Source organism: Dunckerocampus dactyliophorus, chromosome 1 (genome assembly GCF_027744805.1).
Source record: "Dunckerocampus dactyliophorus isolate RoL2022-P2 chromosome 1, RoL_Ddac_1.1, whole genome shotgun sequence".
Taxonomy (NCBI): domain Eukaryota; kingdom Metazoa; phylum Chordata; class Actinopteri; order Syngnathiformes; family Syngnathidae; genus Dunckerocampus; species Dunckerocampus dactyliophorus.
Window position 1 is genome coordinate 9,284,738 of NC_072819.1, and position 17,149 is coordinate 9,301,886.

At 38.2% G+C, this 17,149-nt stretch overlaps 1 protein-coding gene across 1 annotated transcript in view; it reads left to right on the forward strand.

Moving 5' to 3' along the window:
* LOC129193862 (cilia and flagella-associated protein 47-like) overlaps positions 1-17,149 on the forward strand; it is a 71,593-nt gene that overhangs the window by 39,617 nt on the left and 14,827 nt on the right. The window contains exons 41-52 of the mRNA XM_054799008.1: positions 583-733; positions 1,979-2,067; positions 3,148-3,234; positions 4,598-4,666; positions 7,199-7,347; positions 7,619-7,755; positions 8,715-8,820; positions 11,290-11,519; positions 12,644-12,779; positions 12,886-13,013; positions 15,661-15,726; positions 15,829-15,972. Coding sequence (XP_054654983.1) covers positions 583-733; positions 1,979-2,067; positions 3,148-3,234; positions 4,598-4,666; positions 7,199-7,347; positions 7,619-7,755; positions 8,715-8,820; positions 11,290-11,519; positions 12,644-12,779; positions 12,886-13,013; positions 15,661-15,726; positions 15,829-15,972 — 1,492 coding nt within the window. The remainder of the gene's footprint in view (positions 1-582; positions 734-1,978; positions 2,068-3,147; positions 3,235-4,597; positions 4,667-7,198; positions 7,348-7,618; positions 7,756-8,714; positions 8,821-11,289; positions 11,520-12,643; positions 12,780-12,885; positions 13,014-15,660; positions 15,727-15,828; positions 15,973-17,149) is intronic.

A 17,149-nucleotide genomic window follows, 5' to 3' on the forward strand; every position in this document is an offset into this window, starting at 1 on the left:
TATTGCAAGAGTTTATTTTGGCGCCTGAGCCAAGATGGCAGCGTAAACAAACCGGACGGTATTTTGGACGTTAAACAAGCAGGCGAACGCAAGCCGAGGCAACATTTTTGGCAAAATTTTGGATGTTAACCGAAAAACACGCTAACCAGGACGTTAATCGAGGTACCGCTCTATCTTCTTTACTGTTTGCTGGCATGTCTCGATGCAGCTCTGAGCAGTGGCGGGGATGGGGAGCTGGAGCCGGCCCTTGACCCCTGACCAATTGCAACAGAGTAGGTGTGGTCAAGGCCAATAGGAGAAGAATGCAGATGTACCCTGTTCACAGTTTGAGATTTATGTAGTATCTCTTAAAAACAGCTTTTAGTGCCCCACTAGCATTAGTGTGGTTGCTTTTCTGTACACATTTACACAGCAAATATTTCAATACGCAATAGTATTTGTGTGACTGCTTCGCATTTCTTGGAGGGCAAGGCAATTATGCAAAATCTCGCCACCAATTTATCACTGTCACATCCTGAAGTGTGCAGTAACATTGATGAGGGACACTGACTGTTATCAGAGAGCTTGTTGTTGGTTTCACAGGAAGAGCACTGAGCTGACAGTACAGCACTACTGCTCGTTCCTGCAGCCGAAGGAAGCTGTCCTTCTGCTCATCTCACCCTCAGCATCTGGCCGGCATGGTGCCACTTTGGTCTTCAATGTGAACACCCGCGTCGGACAAATCAAACCCACAGTGAGTGCACCCTCTTTGATGGTTCTTATTGGAGTGGAACAAAGTGGATTGAGTGACTTCGGCTACAGTCGATAATCTACACACAGTGTCCCTGGACATATAATACTGTATACACATATAACATATGTACATTACACAAAAAACGTTGAAGTAATAATTAACTAATACAGTAATGCCACTTCGGCTTCACTTCATCACAGTTAAAAAAATATATATATACAGTGGGTTTGAAAAAGTGTTGCCCCATTCCAGATTTCATATTTTTTTGCCTGTTTGTCACAATTAAATGTTTCAGATCATCAAAAAATTGAAATATTATTCAATGACAGCACAACTGAACACAAAATGCAGTTTTTAAATGAAACTTTTTATTGTTAAGGGAGAAAAAAATCCAAACCTACATGGCCCTGTGAGGAAATAGTGGTTATTTTTTGTCTAGAGGGACCTAATGTTAAAAACTGTATTTAGAAAGTCAGGTTTTCAATGCTCTAACTACAAAAACATTCTATTTATAAAAAAGGAATCCAACTTTGCGGAAATTCTCTTATCATGGTTGGGTCTGGAACCACTTAACTGCCATAAATGAGGGGTTACTGCACATAACTGCACATAACAATAATAAAAATATTTAATTGTATACTTAAAGGTAATTACAATAAAATTATTTTTAAAAATAATCAATATAAATACATGATATAATTACAAAATAAATAATAAAATAATATAAATTATTACATTAAAAACTACAAAACTGGGCTACTTTATCATTGGAGCACTTATCGATGCAGTCAGCCTTTGCAAGCATGAATTCAAATATTGTTCTCAAGAGCTCACTGAATCAGAGTAGATATTACCGTTCTATCGTCTTCTAATCCAGCATGACCGTCCCTTGGTGCACAAGTCTAGGTCCATAAAGGCATTCGGGGTGTAACATTGCGCCATAATCACAGTTCAGCACATACCTGGGTTTTAAAGGTCATGGTTCGGTTCATTTTGGGTACAGTAAGGGAACAAAATGCAAAAACATAAAAACCATCATCAACATCAAACATGTTTGGGATGGTGAGTCAGCAGGCCTTCTCTCAGGTCTCTTCTTCCCCAACACACATATCCGTTTCCAATTAATGCCACAAATACGAATGTGATGTTTTTTCGTCATAAAGTGTTTATAGACCGACACACGTACACGTGCACATACTCACCACAGCACCTTGCTTGATGTATTTCTCTTTCTTACCTTTCTAGAAAAGTGTCAAATGCAAGTCTCCATGCTATGCGCTTAAAGTGATTAAACTGCCAATCACAAACCCGTTCAAGATAGAAGCTAACTTCAGGTAGGTGTTTTGCATTTAGGAATCTTCGCTGACAAATGGGGGCCTCATCTATAAAAATGTGCGTGCCAATCTGACTAAATTCTGCGTACGCCAGAAACCCAAAATGTGCGTGGACGCGAAGACTCAAAACAGGGATGAAGATGTATCGAAAATTAATTGCTGTAATTCCAGACGGGTGTTTTAAAATGATTGAACTCCATGATGACAAACATTAACAAATGATTAACAAACATCAAACTATTAGGTACAGTATACTATAATTATTTTATGAGGAACTAATGTGTGTTATTTCAAAGCACAACAAAGGAAAAGCCCATCATTTGTGGAAAAGGAAAGAGTAAGTTTACGCACACGGCTCTGACACTATCCACACAAATAAAGGCCGTGCATGGTAAATAAATGTTGCTATTCATGACATACTTGACATATACAATGAAAAACTGATTTTTTGATAAACAGTCCAACAGAAATGAGAGAAAGGAGCACTAAGGACATATTAGCTCTGTGTCTCCGTATAAACTAGAATTTTTTAATTAACAACCTGATGTTTGTTATTATGAATATTAATCGAACACATAATATTATCATTATGATAATATAAAATGATGAAGTATTCAAGCGCTGCATTGTTTTCATGTATCTTTTAGTTTGGATACTATACACTGGTGCGTAATGGTGTTTATGATAAATCACACCTGATATCCATCAGTGTCATGTCAAATCACAACACTTTCCACAAATGTTTTAAGTCAATAATGGCGTGATGTTTTCATGCAATGATGAATAAATCTTTATTGGCATCCATTGCATGTTTATTTTTAACATATGATTTGACTTCACCACTTAAAATCTGCGTCGCCTTTTTGCCACGTGTTCGAAAAGTGCGTACGCCAGCTATAAAAGGTGCGTACCGGTGTGCACGTTCTCACGCCAGGTTGTGTTTTTATAGGTAACATGCCTGCCGTGGGAAACGGCATACGCAACTTTTCGGCCCTGTTTTGTGTGCGTACGCAAGCTTTATAGGTGAGGCCCCTGGTGGGTGAGTGTGTTCTTGAAAATGATAAATGTGTGTTGATTTAGGGTGATGCTGGTGGAGTTGTCAGTCAACCCGCTGGAATCGGAAAAGGAAATGGACAGTCTCATTCAACAGGCATCTTCCAAAGCCAAGTAAAATCAGCACAACACGAGTTTACACTCTCAGTCTGATAATGTTCAGGGACGAGTCTGCTTTTGAATAAAGAAGACATCTTTATACTTTAGAGATACTTTCATTAGATACTCTAGTTCAGGGTAGGGCCAAAACTCATACAGTATGGTTGGTTTTGATATCGTGCTTGGAGTAAATATTGATATTTTAAAAATATCGATATATCGCCCAGCCTGAGTTCAGGGGTGTCACCGAGTTTTGCATACAGAAAAATTGAAGGATGGGAGTGGCCACTGTGATGCATTTTGTCAATTAACTCTCAGGAGTCTTACCAGGACGGATGTCACAAGATTTTGTGTCACAAGATCTCGCAAGATGGAGATGTGACGAGATTTCTCGTTCAGGAAAAAAAAAAAGCTGTTGTGGGCACAAGGCCTGGGACGATAATAAATAAATGAATCAATCACACAATAAATGAATGAACTCGATAATTTTGCAGGCCAAAAAGTCTAGTGGTGTGAGGTCTGCTGAACGTGGAGGGTATTCAACGAAACCACTCAGTCCAATTCACCTGCTTGGCAAGATCTCATCAAGGAAAACTCCTCATCGTCAGAGTCTTCTATAATAGCCTACTTGGCATGACAGTGTATGCCTTTTTTGGGACACACTGTATATTTAAAAAACAAAAAAACAACTGCAACTCAGCTGTGTGATATAGGTGAAAAAAATGTATTATTATTATGAACTTTCTTTCTTTTCTCCAACCTTATTTTTTTTAATTACAACATTTTTTCTCATAATATTCCGACTTAAAAAAAAAACTTTAATATTGCTACGTATATAATATTGCTCGTTAAAAAAAAATTCTCATTAGAAATGTATTGGGATTTTATTCTCATATTATTTTGACTTTATTCTTTTAACATAACATTTTTGGCAAGCTCATTTTCCAAAAATTACAACATTAGTTCTTGTTTTGTTTGTTTTTCATAATACAACTTTTTTTATTATATTTTTTTTGTTTTTCAATATTTAAATTTTATACTGCTAAAAATATATAATTTTTCCTCATAATGTGACATTATTCTCGTAAAATTACAACCTTTTCTTGTTAGATTGAATATTTTGACTTTATTCTTGTAAAATTTTTCCATTTATGCCGTTTCACTTTTCTTGTTAAATTATATTTTATTTGCATTCATTATTGAAATTATATTTTTAGAAAGTGCCAGTACAAAAAACTGCCGCGGGCCGCAATTGGCCACCGGGCCACACTTTGGACACCCCCCGTCCCAGGATGATGTCAAGTAAATAAAGAACACAGATTTAAATCTAATACCCGTGTTTACATGTTGTTTGGTTCTTTCTTGCGCTTTCTTTCAGGGAATGGGAAGATGGGAAGATGACTTCAGAGACGAGCTGGCAGGAGGAGATGGAAGGAAAGGGTTCGTTGTAATTTGACACACTTCCACTTCCTGTAACAAGCAAACACAAATTTTGGTTTCCCATCCATTAGTTTATATGTGGCGGCCCGCCACAATTAATGTTTGACCGCCACAGAAGGATTTGCCGCTACCTGCTCACTCTGGCTCACAATCACATTATTATAGGCATGTCGAAATGGCTTGTCGTTACACGTACGGCCAGTAGATGGCTTCGTAAGTCTGCACAGTCAGAGGAAGAGCGAATGTTAAATGAGACTTGAAGTTTACTCAAAGATGCCTTAAGACTCCTCTGTATGGATAGAAAATTCTTATATTACAAAACACTTTATAGTCAAAAGACCTAAATTACAAAGGAAGAACAAAAAAACAGCACAAAAATGATTCCAAAAACAGAATGGCACAGGAACCTGAGGTCAAAAGCTTGATCAGTTTTGTAATATAACCAACATTTTCGGGCCCTGAAAGGTGCACAAAAACTTGGGAATAGGAAACCGACGTGCATGATGTCGCCAGTTTTACCAGACTTCAGCTGGACAAAAGCATCAGAGGATTAAGTCTGTGCATATGTTTGCTTTCTCTTTGGCTTTTTGGGAACCCTAATTCAAAAAGCCGACCACACGGCAGCCTCTCGGGGATGACATCACATACAGCAGAGTGCGCTAATGCCGCTCAGTTTAATGGCCCAATGACAAAAACTATGAAAACCAGGACATTTTCATCACTTTCTAAATCCCCCCCCCAAAAAAAAAACAGGACGTATTGCATGCTTTCCCAGGATGTGTCTTTTCTCATGTCCTGTCCTGGGAAAGCAGGACATTTGGTCATCCTTGTGTAATTGTTGTACAGTCGTCCCTTGCCACATCCCGGTTCAAATTCCACGGCTTCGCTCGATCACGGTTTTTCAAAAATATATTAATAAATCATGCTGTTTTGTGGTTGAATACGACCTATTATTAGTCAAAAAATATACACATTTAAGCAAACGGTACATATTTTTTGGCCTAATTAAGCATTTTCAAGCATACAACTTGCTAAAAGAACTAAAATACTAATATAAGGCATTAAGAAGATGCATTCAAAGATAACAATCCTGTGCTGTGTGCCCTGCGATTGGCTGGCGACCAGTCCAGGGTGTACCCCGCCTGTCGCCCGAAGTCAGCTGGGATAGGCTCCAGCATGCCCCCGCGACCCTAATGAGGATGAAGCGGTATAGAAAATGGATGGATGGATGGATAAGCAAATGGTACATATTTTTTGTCCTAATTAAGCATTTTCAAGCATACAACTTGCTAAAAGAACTAAAATACTAATATAAGGCATTAAGAAGATGCATTCAAAGATAACAATCCTGTGCTGTGTGCCCTGCGATTGGCTGGTGACCAGTCCAGGGTGTGCGGTGTTCCCTCGCTCTATCGCGGTTCACCTTTCGCGGATTTGCTGTTATGCAGATTTTTTTAGTGTGTGCTTTTTTTTATTACAGCGTATGAACGCTTTTACAGGCCAAGCCTGGCCCTTAAGAGGAAATGCATTGTGGGAAGTTGAGTGTCTCGTCTGTCTGCACCGAACATTGTTTCCTGCGTCCTGATTGGCTGTAGACCATTGTCAATCAATCTCCTTTGTGCTGTCCTGCCATGTCTCCTGTGTCATCGCTAGCTTGCTTGCTTGCTAGCTTGTAAATGAATCCTTAGTTCGTCTGTAGCAATATGTTTTAGCAAGGATACAAAAACACTACAGTACAGCGGAATGGCGGCAGGACGAAAAGGCACGGCCATGGGAGTGAAATATGAGCGAGTGAGTTCATGATTTCTTGTGTGTCATTCAAATTCAAACGAAGGTTTGAACTTTTTTGAGAGAGAAGAGAGAAATGTGAGAAAAAGTTATTGCCTGTCTGAGAAAAATGTATAAAGTGTATGGTGAGGGGTTTCACAGCCTTAAAACATATATAATAATTGTAAAAAAATGAAGTTGGCTACTTCGCGGATTTCACTTATTGCGGGTTATCCTCCATGATAAACGAGGGAACACTGTACCCCGCCTCTGGCTGGGATAGGCTCCAGCATACCCCTGCGAGCCTAGTGAGGATAAGCGGCATAGAAAATTAATGAAAAATAAATGAATTAATAATAATACTAATAATAACACAGGCTACCTTTGAGGCCGTAATACATTCCACTGTGAAACCCCGACGTCATTTCCTGACCTCCTTACAAACCCGGAACACATTTATTACAACACATACAAGCACAAGTCTTATTCACGTCTTGGCTTGTTTTCTCTGAGTATGGCTCTAATAATGTTAAAATCCTTATTTATAAGGGCATTAACGGGTTTTCTAAGCTTTAACTACGAAAATATTCCATTTATAAATAAGGAATCTTACTTGGAGGAAATTCAGTTATCATGGTCGAGTCTGGAACCAATTAACCGTGATTAAACAGGGATTACTGTATTATTCTCTCTTTTTATGTGCCTGGAAATGTCTTGTTCATAGCTGGTTATTCTCTACTGTAAAGCACTTCCAGCTAGACTTGTGTTATAGTGTACTAAGCACTTACTCTGTTGTTTTGCTACTTTACATTCAAGCTAGCTTTGCAATTAGCATGGCTTTTTTGTCTCCTGCTGCTCTCTCTTGCTTGGTGTGTGGCTCGCTCAGCTATTCCTCGTCCGCTTGTAATGATAAGGATACATGTAAGAAATGTTCTTTCTTTGTCGCCATGAAGGCAAGGATTAGTAACTTAGAGGAGCGGCTCAGCATCGTGTAAGGGCGTACTTTAGCCGCGCTAGCCGCAGTCGGGCAAATCTATATAGTTCATATTGTTGTTATCACAAATTGTTTATGTTGCTCATTCTTAATAACTTGATGTTCTTTTTTTTTGACGTCATTGTCCAATTATACAAATGAGACAGAGGCGCATGTCCTTCAATGTGATTCACGCGTGTTTTTGTGCGTCTTTTCCAGACGATGACGGTCGGGAGTTCCTCAGCACAGTGAGCAGCGTTAGTCTGAAACCGGGCCAGTCAGACATAATCAGCGTCCACTTCCTTCCTTTCTGTCCAGGAACCAAATACTGCGCTGTGTTGCTCGTTTGCCCGCAGGTGAGTGTTTTGTGCGTGTGTGTGTTAATCAATTCTCACCTGAACTATTTTATATGTCATCCAAGAAGTGTCATATTTAGGCCAGTCACGTTAATCGATAAATCGATGAATCAAACGCTAAAAAAATAAGGTGGATAATTATGACGACCTCAATAAATTAACATGCGCATGAATGCATGTGGTTCATCTGCTCGTCTCTCTGTGCCACACGGGCTGGATGACAAGAGGGTTCACTCTGCATCTGTCTGTGCGCATTGATTGGTTCTATAGTGGAATGAACACAGAGAGTGGGCCCTCATTCTCATTCAGCCTCTTTGTGGAGACGGGGCTACTGGTGAGTGGATACACAGGGTTTAGAAGTGACAGCCACAATGTGGGAAGATTTCGATTGTAAACAGAATGAACACGGTGAGCGCATGAACACAGACGACTGACACGGACAGTTTCTGAAAGTGGAGAAAAAAAACTCCCGATGTAGTTGCCTCGGGCAGCGGCGCCTTCGTGCCGACCGTAATGCTTACTGCGACGTTTGGTCGACAAAAAATGGTGTGCTCACACAACCAGTGTCGTACATACAGGCAACTTCTGTGTCCAGATAATGTTTCACATAGGTACACCGTACACTATATTTGAGTACCATCTACTGGTTCAAATGTGCAGTACACCTCTCATGAAAATTATTGAAAAAATTGTCTTATTATTGAAAATGTTTTCCGATAAAATCGATTATCGACGATAATTTGTGGCACAATTATCGACCAGCACAATTTGTTATCGTGACCGGCCTAGTCATATTTACCTTGGCCATCCTGGAAATTTATTGGGAATGGGAGGGCGATGGGATAGAAGGGCAAAATACGGGAGTTTCCCTGGGAAAAACGGGAGGGTTGATAGCTATGCGCGTGTACCCCAAAGTTGTGCTTCCAGTTTCATGATCACGTTTTTCCTCTTTACTCCAGGTTGGTGATGTGGTCTATTTGGTGAAGGCAACAGCAGACTTGCCTCTACCTTCCCTTTTTATAGTCAAGCCCAGTTCAAACATCTTCACCATCCCTGGTAACTCTGGTAAGAGACCAACAGGCTACTTGGCTGCAGGGGTGTCCAGACTGAAAAGTCAAATGATTTGTTTACATTTTTAAACAGGCTAAAGCCAACCCTACAACAACAACGTGCATGTCCTCTTTTTTTCAACTTTTTCAGGTTTTGTTTAATTGTACTTTCCACCAAATCTGTGCAATTTGCTTGTCGTAAATCTCTCAAAAATACAATTTTTCAACTATAAATCTGACAACACACACGTTGAATTACTTGAAATGTGTGCTGGGCCATCTCAGGTAACTTTATTTAATATTTGTACAGGTTTCCTAGGCCAAAGGTGGCTCATTTGAGTAACAGGAATGAAAGTAACAGGAGTGAGTTTTAGCAATGAATTAGCAAATACGTGAAATAACGTCACATGGAATTTATGCTAACATCATTTTGACACGAAGCACATTACAGTGGTTCAACATAAAATTGTATTTTAAACATGATCAAGGTAACAGGTAACAGCACTGTGCTGAGGTTTTAACCTTACCCCCAGTCATAGTTGAAATATATAATCACTCCCTCACTATATCGCATTTTATCAGAAATTAATTAATACATTATTGCTATTTCGTGGGAAGACTATGGTCTATTATTAGTCGAAACATTGAAATACAAGTGATATGTAGTATTCTGGTCACGAGGCGGCAGTAATTACACAAAACATTGAAGCATTGCCTTACATTACATTAAATATGCCTTTCAATGCAATTTTTCACATGAAAATAAGATTAACGTGTGTTTTGGTGTCATGAGCACTTTAACACTCCATGAAGTCATGAAGTCAGCCATGGCATGTCCGACATGATAGACTGAAAAAAAAGTTATCCTCCCATTCTGTGTGGAAGTGGTACATTTTTGACTTCTTAAGTTTAGAAGAAATAAATTGGAGACTAGCTAGCCAGCAGCCGTCTGGAGTCTCTGCAGCTTTAGAGTTGCAATGTAGTGTAAACAATGAATAATAGGAGTGTAAAGGTGACTATACGGTTCTTATTTCATGTCTACAGGGCTTTAATAATGTTAAAAATCATATTTATAAAGTCAAACAGGTTTTCTATGCTCTAACTACCAAAAAATTCCATTTATTAACATTGACTCCTCGTGGAAATTAATTTATTGCGGTCGGGTCTGGAACTAATTAACCACTTTAAACGAGGGACGACAGTATACAAAAAATAATACTTTTGGTCTTCCCATTGGCTGCAGAGTATCTGAATAATGCAACTTACTGTTGACTTGTAGAATTGAAACATTTCAGAAGGGGCCTGGGGGCCATTGAGACCCGCGGCTGCTTTTTTTTTTATTGGCCCGCGGTACATTCTAAAAATATATCATAATTTTACAAGAATAACATCATAAAAATATAAAAGAAAAAATGCTTTCTTGGGGTTGGAATATGATGAGAAAGTTGTCATTTTTGAAAAATTTGGTTGGGGAAAAAGTTTGAATATTATGGGAATAAAATGGAAATATTACGGGAATAAAGTCATAATATTACGAGAAGAAAATGTGATTATTTAGAATTATAGGAAGTTGAAATATTTGGAAAATTAAAAAAAAAAAAGTAAAAATGGGAGAGAAGAAAGGACAAAGAGCAAACACTAAAGTTTGCACTAATAATGTGCTTTTTCACCTGGAGTATATCACAAAGCTGAGATGAAGTTGTGTTGCTTTACAAAATATCAAAGTGGCCCTTGCATCCTGTCATTTTTCCGTATGTGGCCCTCGGTGGAAAAAGTTTGGGCACCCCTGTGTTAGGGTAACAGGACTGAATGAAAACCCGGGGTCACGGCTAGTGTGAATTTTAACAAAAGGAAAAAAAAATAACTTAAAGTATAGTTGGGATAAGGAGTAACACAAAATAACATTTCTGAAGGATTTAAGTTATTATATTTCATGGTAAAGTCGAATTTTAGCAAGCGGTGACGGCCAGCAAATGCAATTTTTTCAGGGTTCAAGGTAGTTTTAATATGTTCTTAATTTTTGTTATTTTTCAATTATTTAATTAAAAAAATGTTTTTAATTGTTTAATTTTCCAAAGTTTTTAATTTTTATTTTATTAAATAAGCGATCAGGTCAATGTGTAGGACACTTTGTTTGGTAAAAAAATTCATGAGCTGTTAATTTTACTGTGCATTTATACATTTTGTTTCCTGGGAATGCAAATGGCACTGATTCGGTGAAATGGGCCATTTTTAGAATGTTCCGTGGGTCAATAAAAACATGCAATTTGGACACCCTACTGCGCTACTGTACTAACGCCTGCTGCAGTCTTACTCGCCACAATATGAAATCATTAGATATTGCTCAATCTAATGAAATCCAATACAATGGATGTTTATTTTTGTGGTTGTCGTCACAGTGGTGTAGAATTGCACTCGATTATACTGAGCTCTGTTTTTAATGTTTTTGATGAGGTAATAGCATCAACGTATTTATTCCCTTCAGCAGGCACAGATGGTTGTGTGTCAGTGCTGCGCCTGCGCTGCACCGTGGGCCAGATGTGTGACGAGGTCATCGGTCTGCCCCTGACCAATACGGCCTGGGAAAACGGCCTGGCCATTTGGGCGCAGCACAGGATGAGCGCCACTGAATTTCAGAGGCGGATGCTGACGTACACTTTGCACAGCAGCACTGTGAGGACGAGCATGGCAGCATGTATGCTTTCCAAAAAGCAGGTACACCCACATATTCACTTTTGACCACAGGGTATGCATGCAACAGGGTGTCCCTAAAATCTAGACATATACTGTAATATCAGGGTTTCTGCAACATATAATTCATTGTGGCGGCCTGCCACTACAAAATAAAAGCCGCCACACCTTGAAAATTAACTTGAAAACAATGCTAAGTAATATATGAATGTATATACTCCATATGCTATATCAATCCGTACATAGCTTATTATCTATGCACATATTGACCACATTTAATTTGAAAACAATTTAAAATATCATAAAAATGCTTCACTACTTTATTTTGAAAAACTTTTTCCGGAATCGCTTGTCTGCCGTGTCCGGCGCTTGCTCATTGACATTCACTGTTTTCCAATTATCGTGCAAATAAAAAAATGTCCGTAAAATGTGTACAGCTTGTCACATGGGAAGCCCATCTATGCCAGCGTGTGTGATCGCTTACGATTCAATCTCATTCGACTTCCTGGCGTCGTATGCCATTTGCACTGCCTCTCTGGCGGTAGCTAGCTAGATCACGGGCGAGCTAGAAGTGGCTATCACATTCATGCTAACTTACTTTTGAAAGTGTCACTTAACATCTTGCTCTCTTGTTATCATTATAATACTTATGGCTTCTCTTCCAAACACTAGATGTGTGTCTAAGTTGTTCAACAAACTAATAGTTTGTCCAGCGTTAGACAGTGATGCTATCACAGGAGTCTCCAACAGTTAGCTCATATGCTAGCGGTAGCTCACTAGCTGATGAGTAGTTCACCAAAGAATATTTGCTTCACCTCTTAGTATTTTATAAGTGTTCTATTCAAATATTACGCCTTTATTTAATGACAAATGAGCACACTGAGTGGAGATGTACACATCTGTATAGACATCCATTCACACTCAAATTCATACCTCTGGGCAATTTAGAGTCGCCAATTAACCTAACATGTTAGGTAAATTAATACAAATAATTTATTAAATTATTTTGGTAATTATTTTATTATTATTAAAAATGGAAATATAAGTGTACTTGCAAGGCATATAATGCTTTTGTACAATAGAGGTAAAAAAAGCATATTTTCCTTTGTTACTTGTGTGGATTGACCTCATGCCTTGCCCTCTGTTAGGTCCAACTGAGGGGTGTTGACCACAGTAAAGGCATCGAATACAGCGTGGAGGTTTCTTTGCCTCTGTACTTCAGTGTACCAAGCACTGTTACAATTCCTCTAAAGAAAGATGTCAACATATGGAAGAATCCTACAGGTATGCACACTGCACATCCGCGATATGTCAAAGCACATTTGCATTATACTATGTAATATACTTTCTATATGGAAATGTTCTCTCATTTGTGATTGTCTTATCATAGATCATGAATGTGTGAAACTCCCCTTGCGCTTCAGAGCGGACTGTGTCGGCCAGTTTACATGTAAGATGGTTCTGAGGTCCTGCTTCGATACCAGAGTCTACCTGATGGAAGCGCTGGTTGCTTCACCGGTACCTCTTGCCTTAATTGGAGCTTTTTAATCACTAAAACCAATATTTCATCATCTCCCTTAACACATAAGAACACGCTTTAAATGTCCTAAAATGGGCCCCGTACAGTTTTGTGCTGTGACTTGAACAGAAGAAGTCTTTAAGTGACGTACAGTATAGGAATCATGTGACTATCCCAGGATGTGAACAGTTATCGCCAGGATACTCATGCTAGCCAAATTTGCTGTGTTTTCCAGTAAGTTAAAGCCCTCAAAAAAGGTGAGGTCTGCCAAAAAGAGATGTTTCAATGGCGTGGTTGTGTGCTTTAACTTAATATTGCTGCAATTAGAGCAGTGTTAAGTATGGAATCACAGGAGTGCCAAAATTAAAAGGCAATACGTGTGGAAATACAATGAGAATCAACAATAAAAAAATATACAAATGTGGAAATACAAAGGGAATCAATAATAAAAAAAATATACAAATGTAGTCATATTTTTTTTACTATTTTTACTATTTTGTTTTTTCTGTATTGTCTTTGTTTTTTCCAATTTGCCGGTGTTTTTCCTGTTTTGTATTTGTGTTTTCCACTTGTGTTTTGTCATTGCATTTTGTCATTGCATTTGATAATACCATGCAAATGCAGAAGAATAGGCTGTGGGCGGGTCATTCTGCCAGGATGATGACTACTCCATACGTGATTACACGATTTCTGCTTGCAGTGGCTATGTAGTTAAGGAAACTCGGGAGCCCGGAAATAATGTCACGGACAGAAAGTAGATGCAAATACATGTTTATCAAAAATAAACGGGGAAATTTAAATATGGTGGACGTGGACGAATTGAGAAGAGGTGTTCAGCGAGAATTATGAGCAATTGCTCGGTTGGTGGAAAATGTCATGGAAGGTTTTGATAAAAAAAAAGTCTTTAAAGTCTTTAAAGGCTATATCTGCGTTGATGAATGCAGATATGGATGAAGCTGTGTGGCGCAATCTTTAAGAGGTAAATGCCTTATTTTATCTTATTTAAATTTCCTCCGTTTACTTTTGAATGACCCGCCCACAGTCATTCTTCCGCATTTGCATGGTATTACCAAATGCAATGACAAAATACAACTGGAAAAGACAAATACAAAACAGGAAAAACAACGGCAAATTGGAAAAAACAAAGACAATACAGAAAAAACAAAAACAATACAATAAAAAATATGACTACACTTGTATATTTTTTTAATTATTGAATCTCTTTGTATTTCCACATTTGTATATTTTTGTATTATTGATTCTCTTTGTATTTCCGCACGTATTCCCTTTTAATTTTGGCACTCCTGTGATTCCATAGTTAAGTGGATTTTTTTTTTCCAGAAAGTAATGCAAATATCTACTTACCTGTCCATTTTTGTCTATATAACCATATAATATGAAATTGCACAAAACTTTTGACTCTGAAGACCAACGGCGGTCATAACATTTTATGAGAACTCGCTGTACCTTACTAGTGTTTAGTTAAACAAATATAAAAGGATGTCATACTTTTTTGGCTTTCTTTACACTTATTATTGTAAGGAAGGACTAACCTCAACAAGTTTGAGTTAGTTTTTTTACATCTGCTGTATACATTTTCAACAGGGTAGACATGCTCACATGACTTGGTACATGTTCGAGTATGTTAAAGTCCTGAAAAAGGTAAGGACTGCCAAAAAAACATGTTTTAGTTGCGAGGTTATGGGCTTTAACTTAGTAGTGCTGAGATAGCAGCTGCAATTACAGAGGTGTTGAGGGGATTTTTTACCTTTTTCATTTTGCTTAAATTATTTCAAATGTCTACTTATTTTTTTTTTTTTTTTTGTCTATATCGCATTGTGCAAGACCTCAACGTAACTCACTAGTGCTTAGTTCAGCAGATGTCAAAATATGCACTGTACTGCTTGTTTATATTTGTTTTTGTTACTCATTGTTGTAAAGAAGGACCAACCACAACAAGTTAGGTTTGTTTTTGTTTCATTTGCCTTGTAAATTTGTGGCTTACTAGTTCTGAATTAGCAGCTGTGAATACTGTGGTGATTCTTGCATTTGGTGTAATCTGTCCATTTTTGTCTATATAGAATGGTGCGAGACCTCACTCTAACTCACTAGTGCTTAGTACTGGATGTACTGCTTTTCAACCTCAACATATTTGAGTTTGTTTTTGTTACATATGCTGCGTAAATTTTCATCAGGGTACGCATGCTCGCATGATTTGATGCATTTTTGAGTATGTTGAAGCCCTCAAAAAGGCGATTTAGGTGCCGTAATAATAATAATAATACGGTAATAATAAAAAGAAATGATTTACCACAAAGCTGCAATGTAGGCTATGGGTTTTTTCAGTTTATTTAATAGCTTAGAATATGTTGACCCACATTGGATTGATATTAGCCTGTTTAATGAATGAGAATGTGAAAAATATCATCGTGGTCCACCCACAACCGTCAAATATTTCTGCATGTGGCCCTCAGTGGACAGTGTTTGGACACCCCTGCACTAAATGCTAAGAAAATTAGCACAGTTCTTACATTCTAGTCCTGTCTTACCAAGTCTTGAAAGCAACAATAGCAAGTCCAGTTGAATAGGGTTGCTGTGGGAACGAAAACTAAATATTACAAAAGAAAACGTCATTTGTTCCTACAGGGAGGATCTGTCCACTTGGACTTTAGCTCACCTGCTCAGCATTCAGTCACACAAGACATACCTCTGGTGAGTTATTGCTTTTGTAACGCTGCGTTGGCGTAAGAAGATGGCAAGTGTAACGTACAGTGTAAATGTGCAAAATGTCAAAGAATGTGTATGATCCTGCAGCACAATGAGACGCTTCAAGACTGGACCCTGCATGCTCAGTTGGTCGGTAAAGGCTTCTATGGCCCCCAGGTTTTGATTGTACCAGCTGGGACAAGAACATGTTACCCTCTGACTTTTCATCCGTCTTCACAATGCGTCGTCATGGTATTGTTTGTTTTGATGTTTCTCTGCTGTGTGTCTTTTCACGTTCCTTTGCCACTTTAACTCCCTTGTCATACAGTGAACCCGCTTAAATTAGTCCCAACCCTGTCCTGGCCCACCCTGTTCTTATTATTACTAAAAAGTGCCCGTTTAGTGCCCATTTCAGTAATTGTGTGAATGCTGAAGAGCACCCAAATACATGTGTTTATTATTATTATTATATATAACCATTCCAAAATAAAATTCATTCAGACTTGCAAGGTCATCTATTGACATATTCCAAAAAATGTCCACATTTTCCCTAATTTCACATTTTCCATATTTCCATATACAATATAGTATTTACATATACATTAATCCCTCGCCACTTTATGCTTTGAATTTCCCTGCTGCTCGTTATTGTTTATCTTTTTTTTTTAAATACATTAATAAATCATGTTGTTTCATGGTGAATACGGCCTACTCTTAGTCAAAAATATGCATATTGAAGCAAACTATGTATTTTTTCCTTAAGCATTTTCAAGCATGAAAATGGCTAAATAGAATAAAGTACAAATATGATATGTAGTGTTCTACACTGGTTACTAGGTGTCAGTAATGCTACTGTAATGTTTGGTGAGACACACAAGCACCAGACTTGATTGACGGAACAACATGCTTTTATTACAGGCTTAAATGATTTCACGATAATGCCTAACTCGGGCTACTGGTGCAGGCGTAACCCACACCAAACTAAAACTCAACTCTGAACCCCCGACATCACTTCCTGTCCTACCCCCACTCAGCTCCCCGAGCACCAGAACACATTTACATCAACATACATGAGCACAAGGCTTAGTTATGTCTTATATACCGGTATCTTATTTTCTCTTATTATGTATTGGGTAATATGACCGTAAAGTCCTGTTTAGAGGGCTTTAATGTTAAAACCCATATGCAGAAGCTCGTAAACAGGTTTTCTATGCTGTAACTGAAAATTATCCATTTCTAAATAAGAATACTCCTAAATTGACAGATCACGGTCGGGTCTGGAACCAATTAACCGCAATAAATTCTACATTCCCATTGAAATGAATGTCATTTTTCCATATTTGTCAAAGTAGCATCAGAACACACAAATTCTGCAAAATTCCCACTTTCCTTAAATTTCCAATATTCCATACAGCGGTTCAGTTTTTAT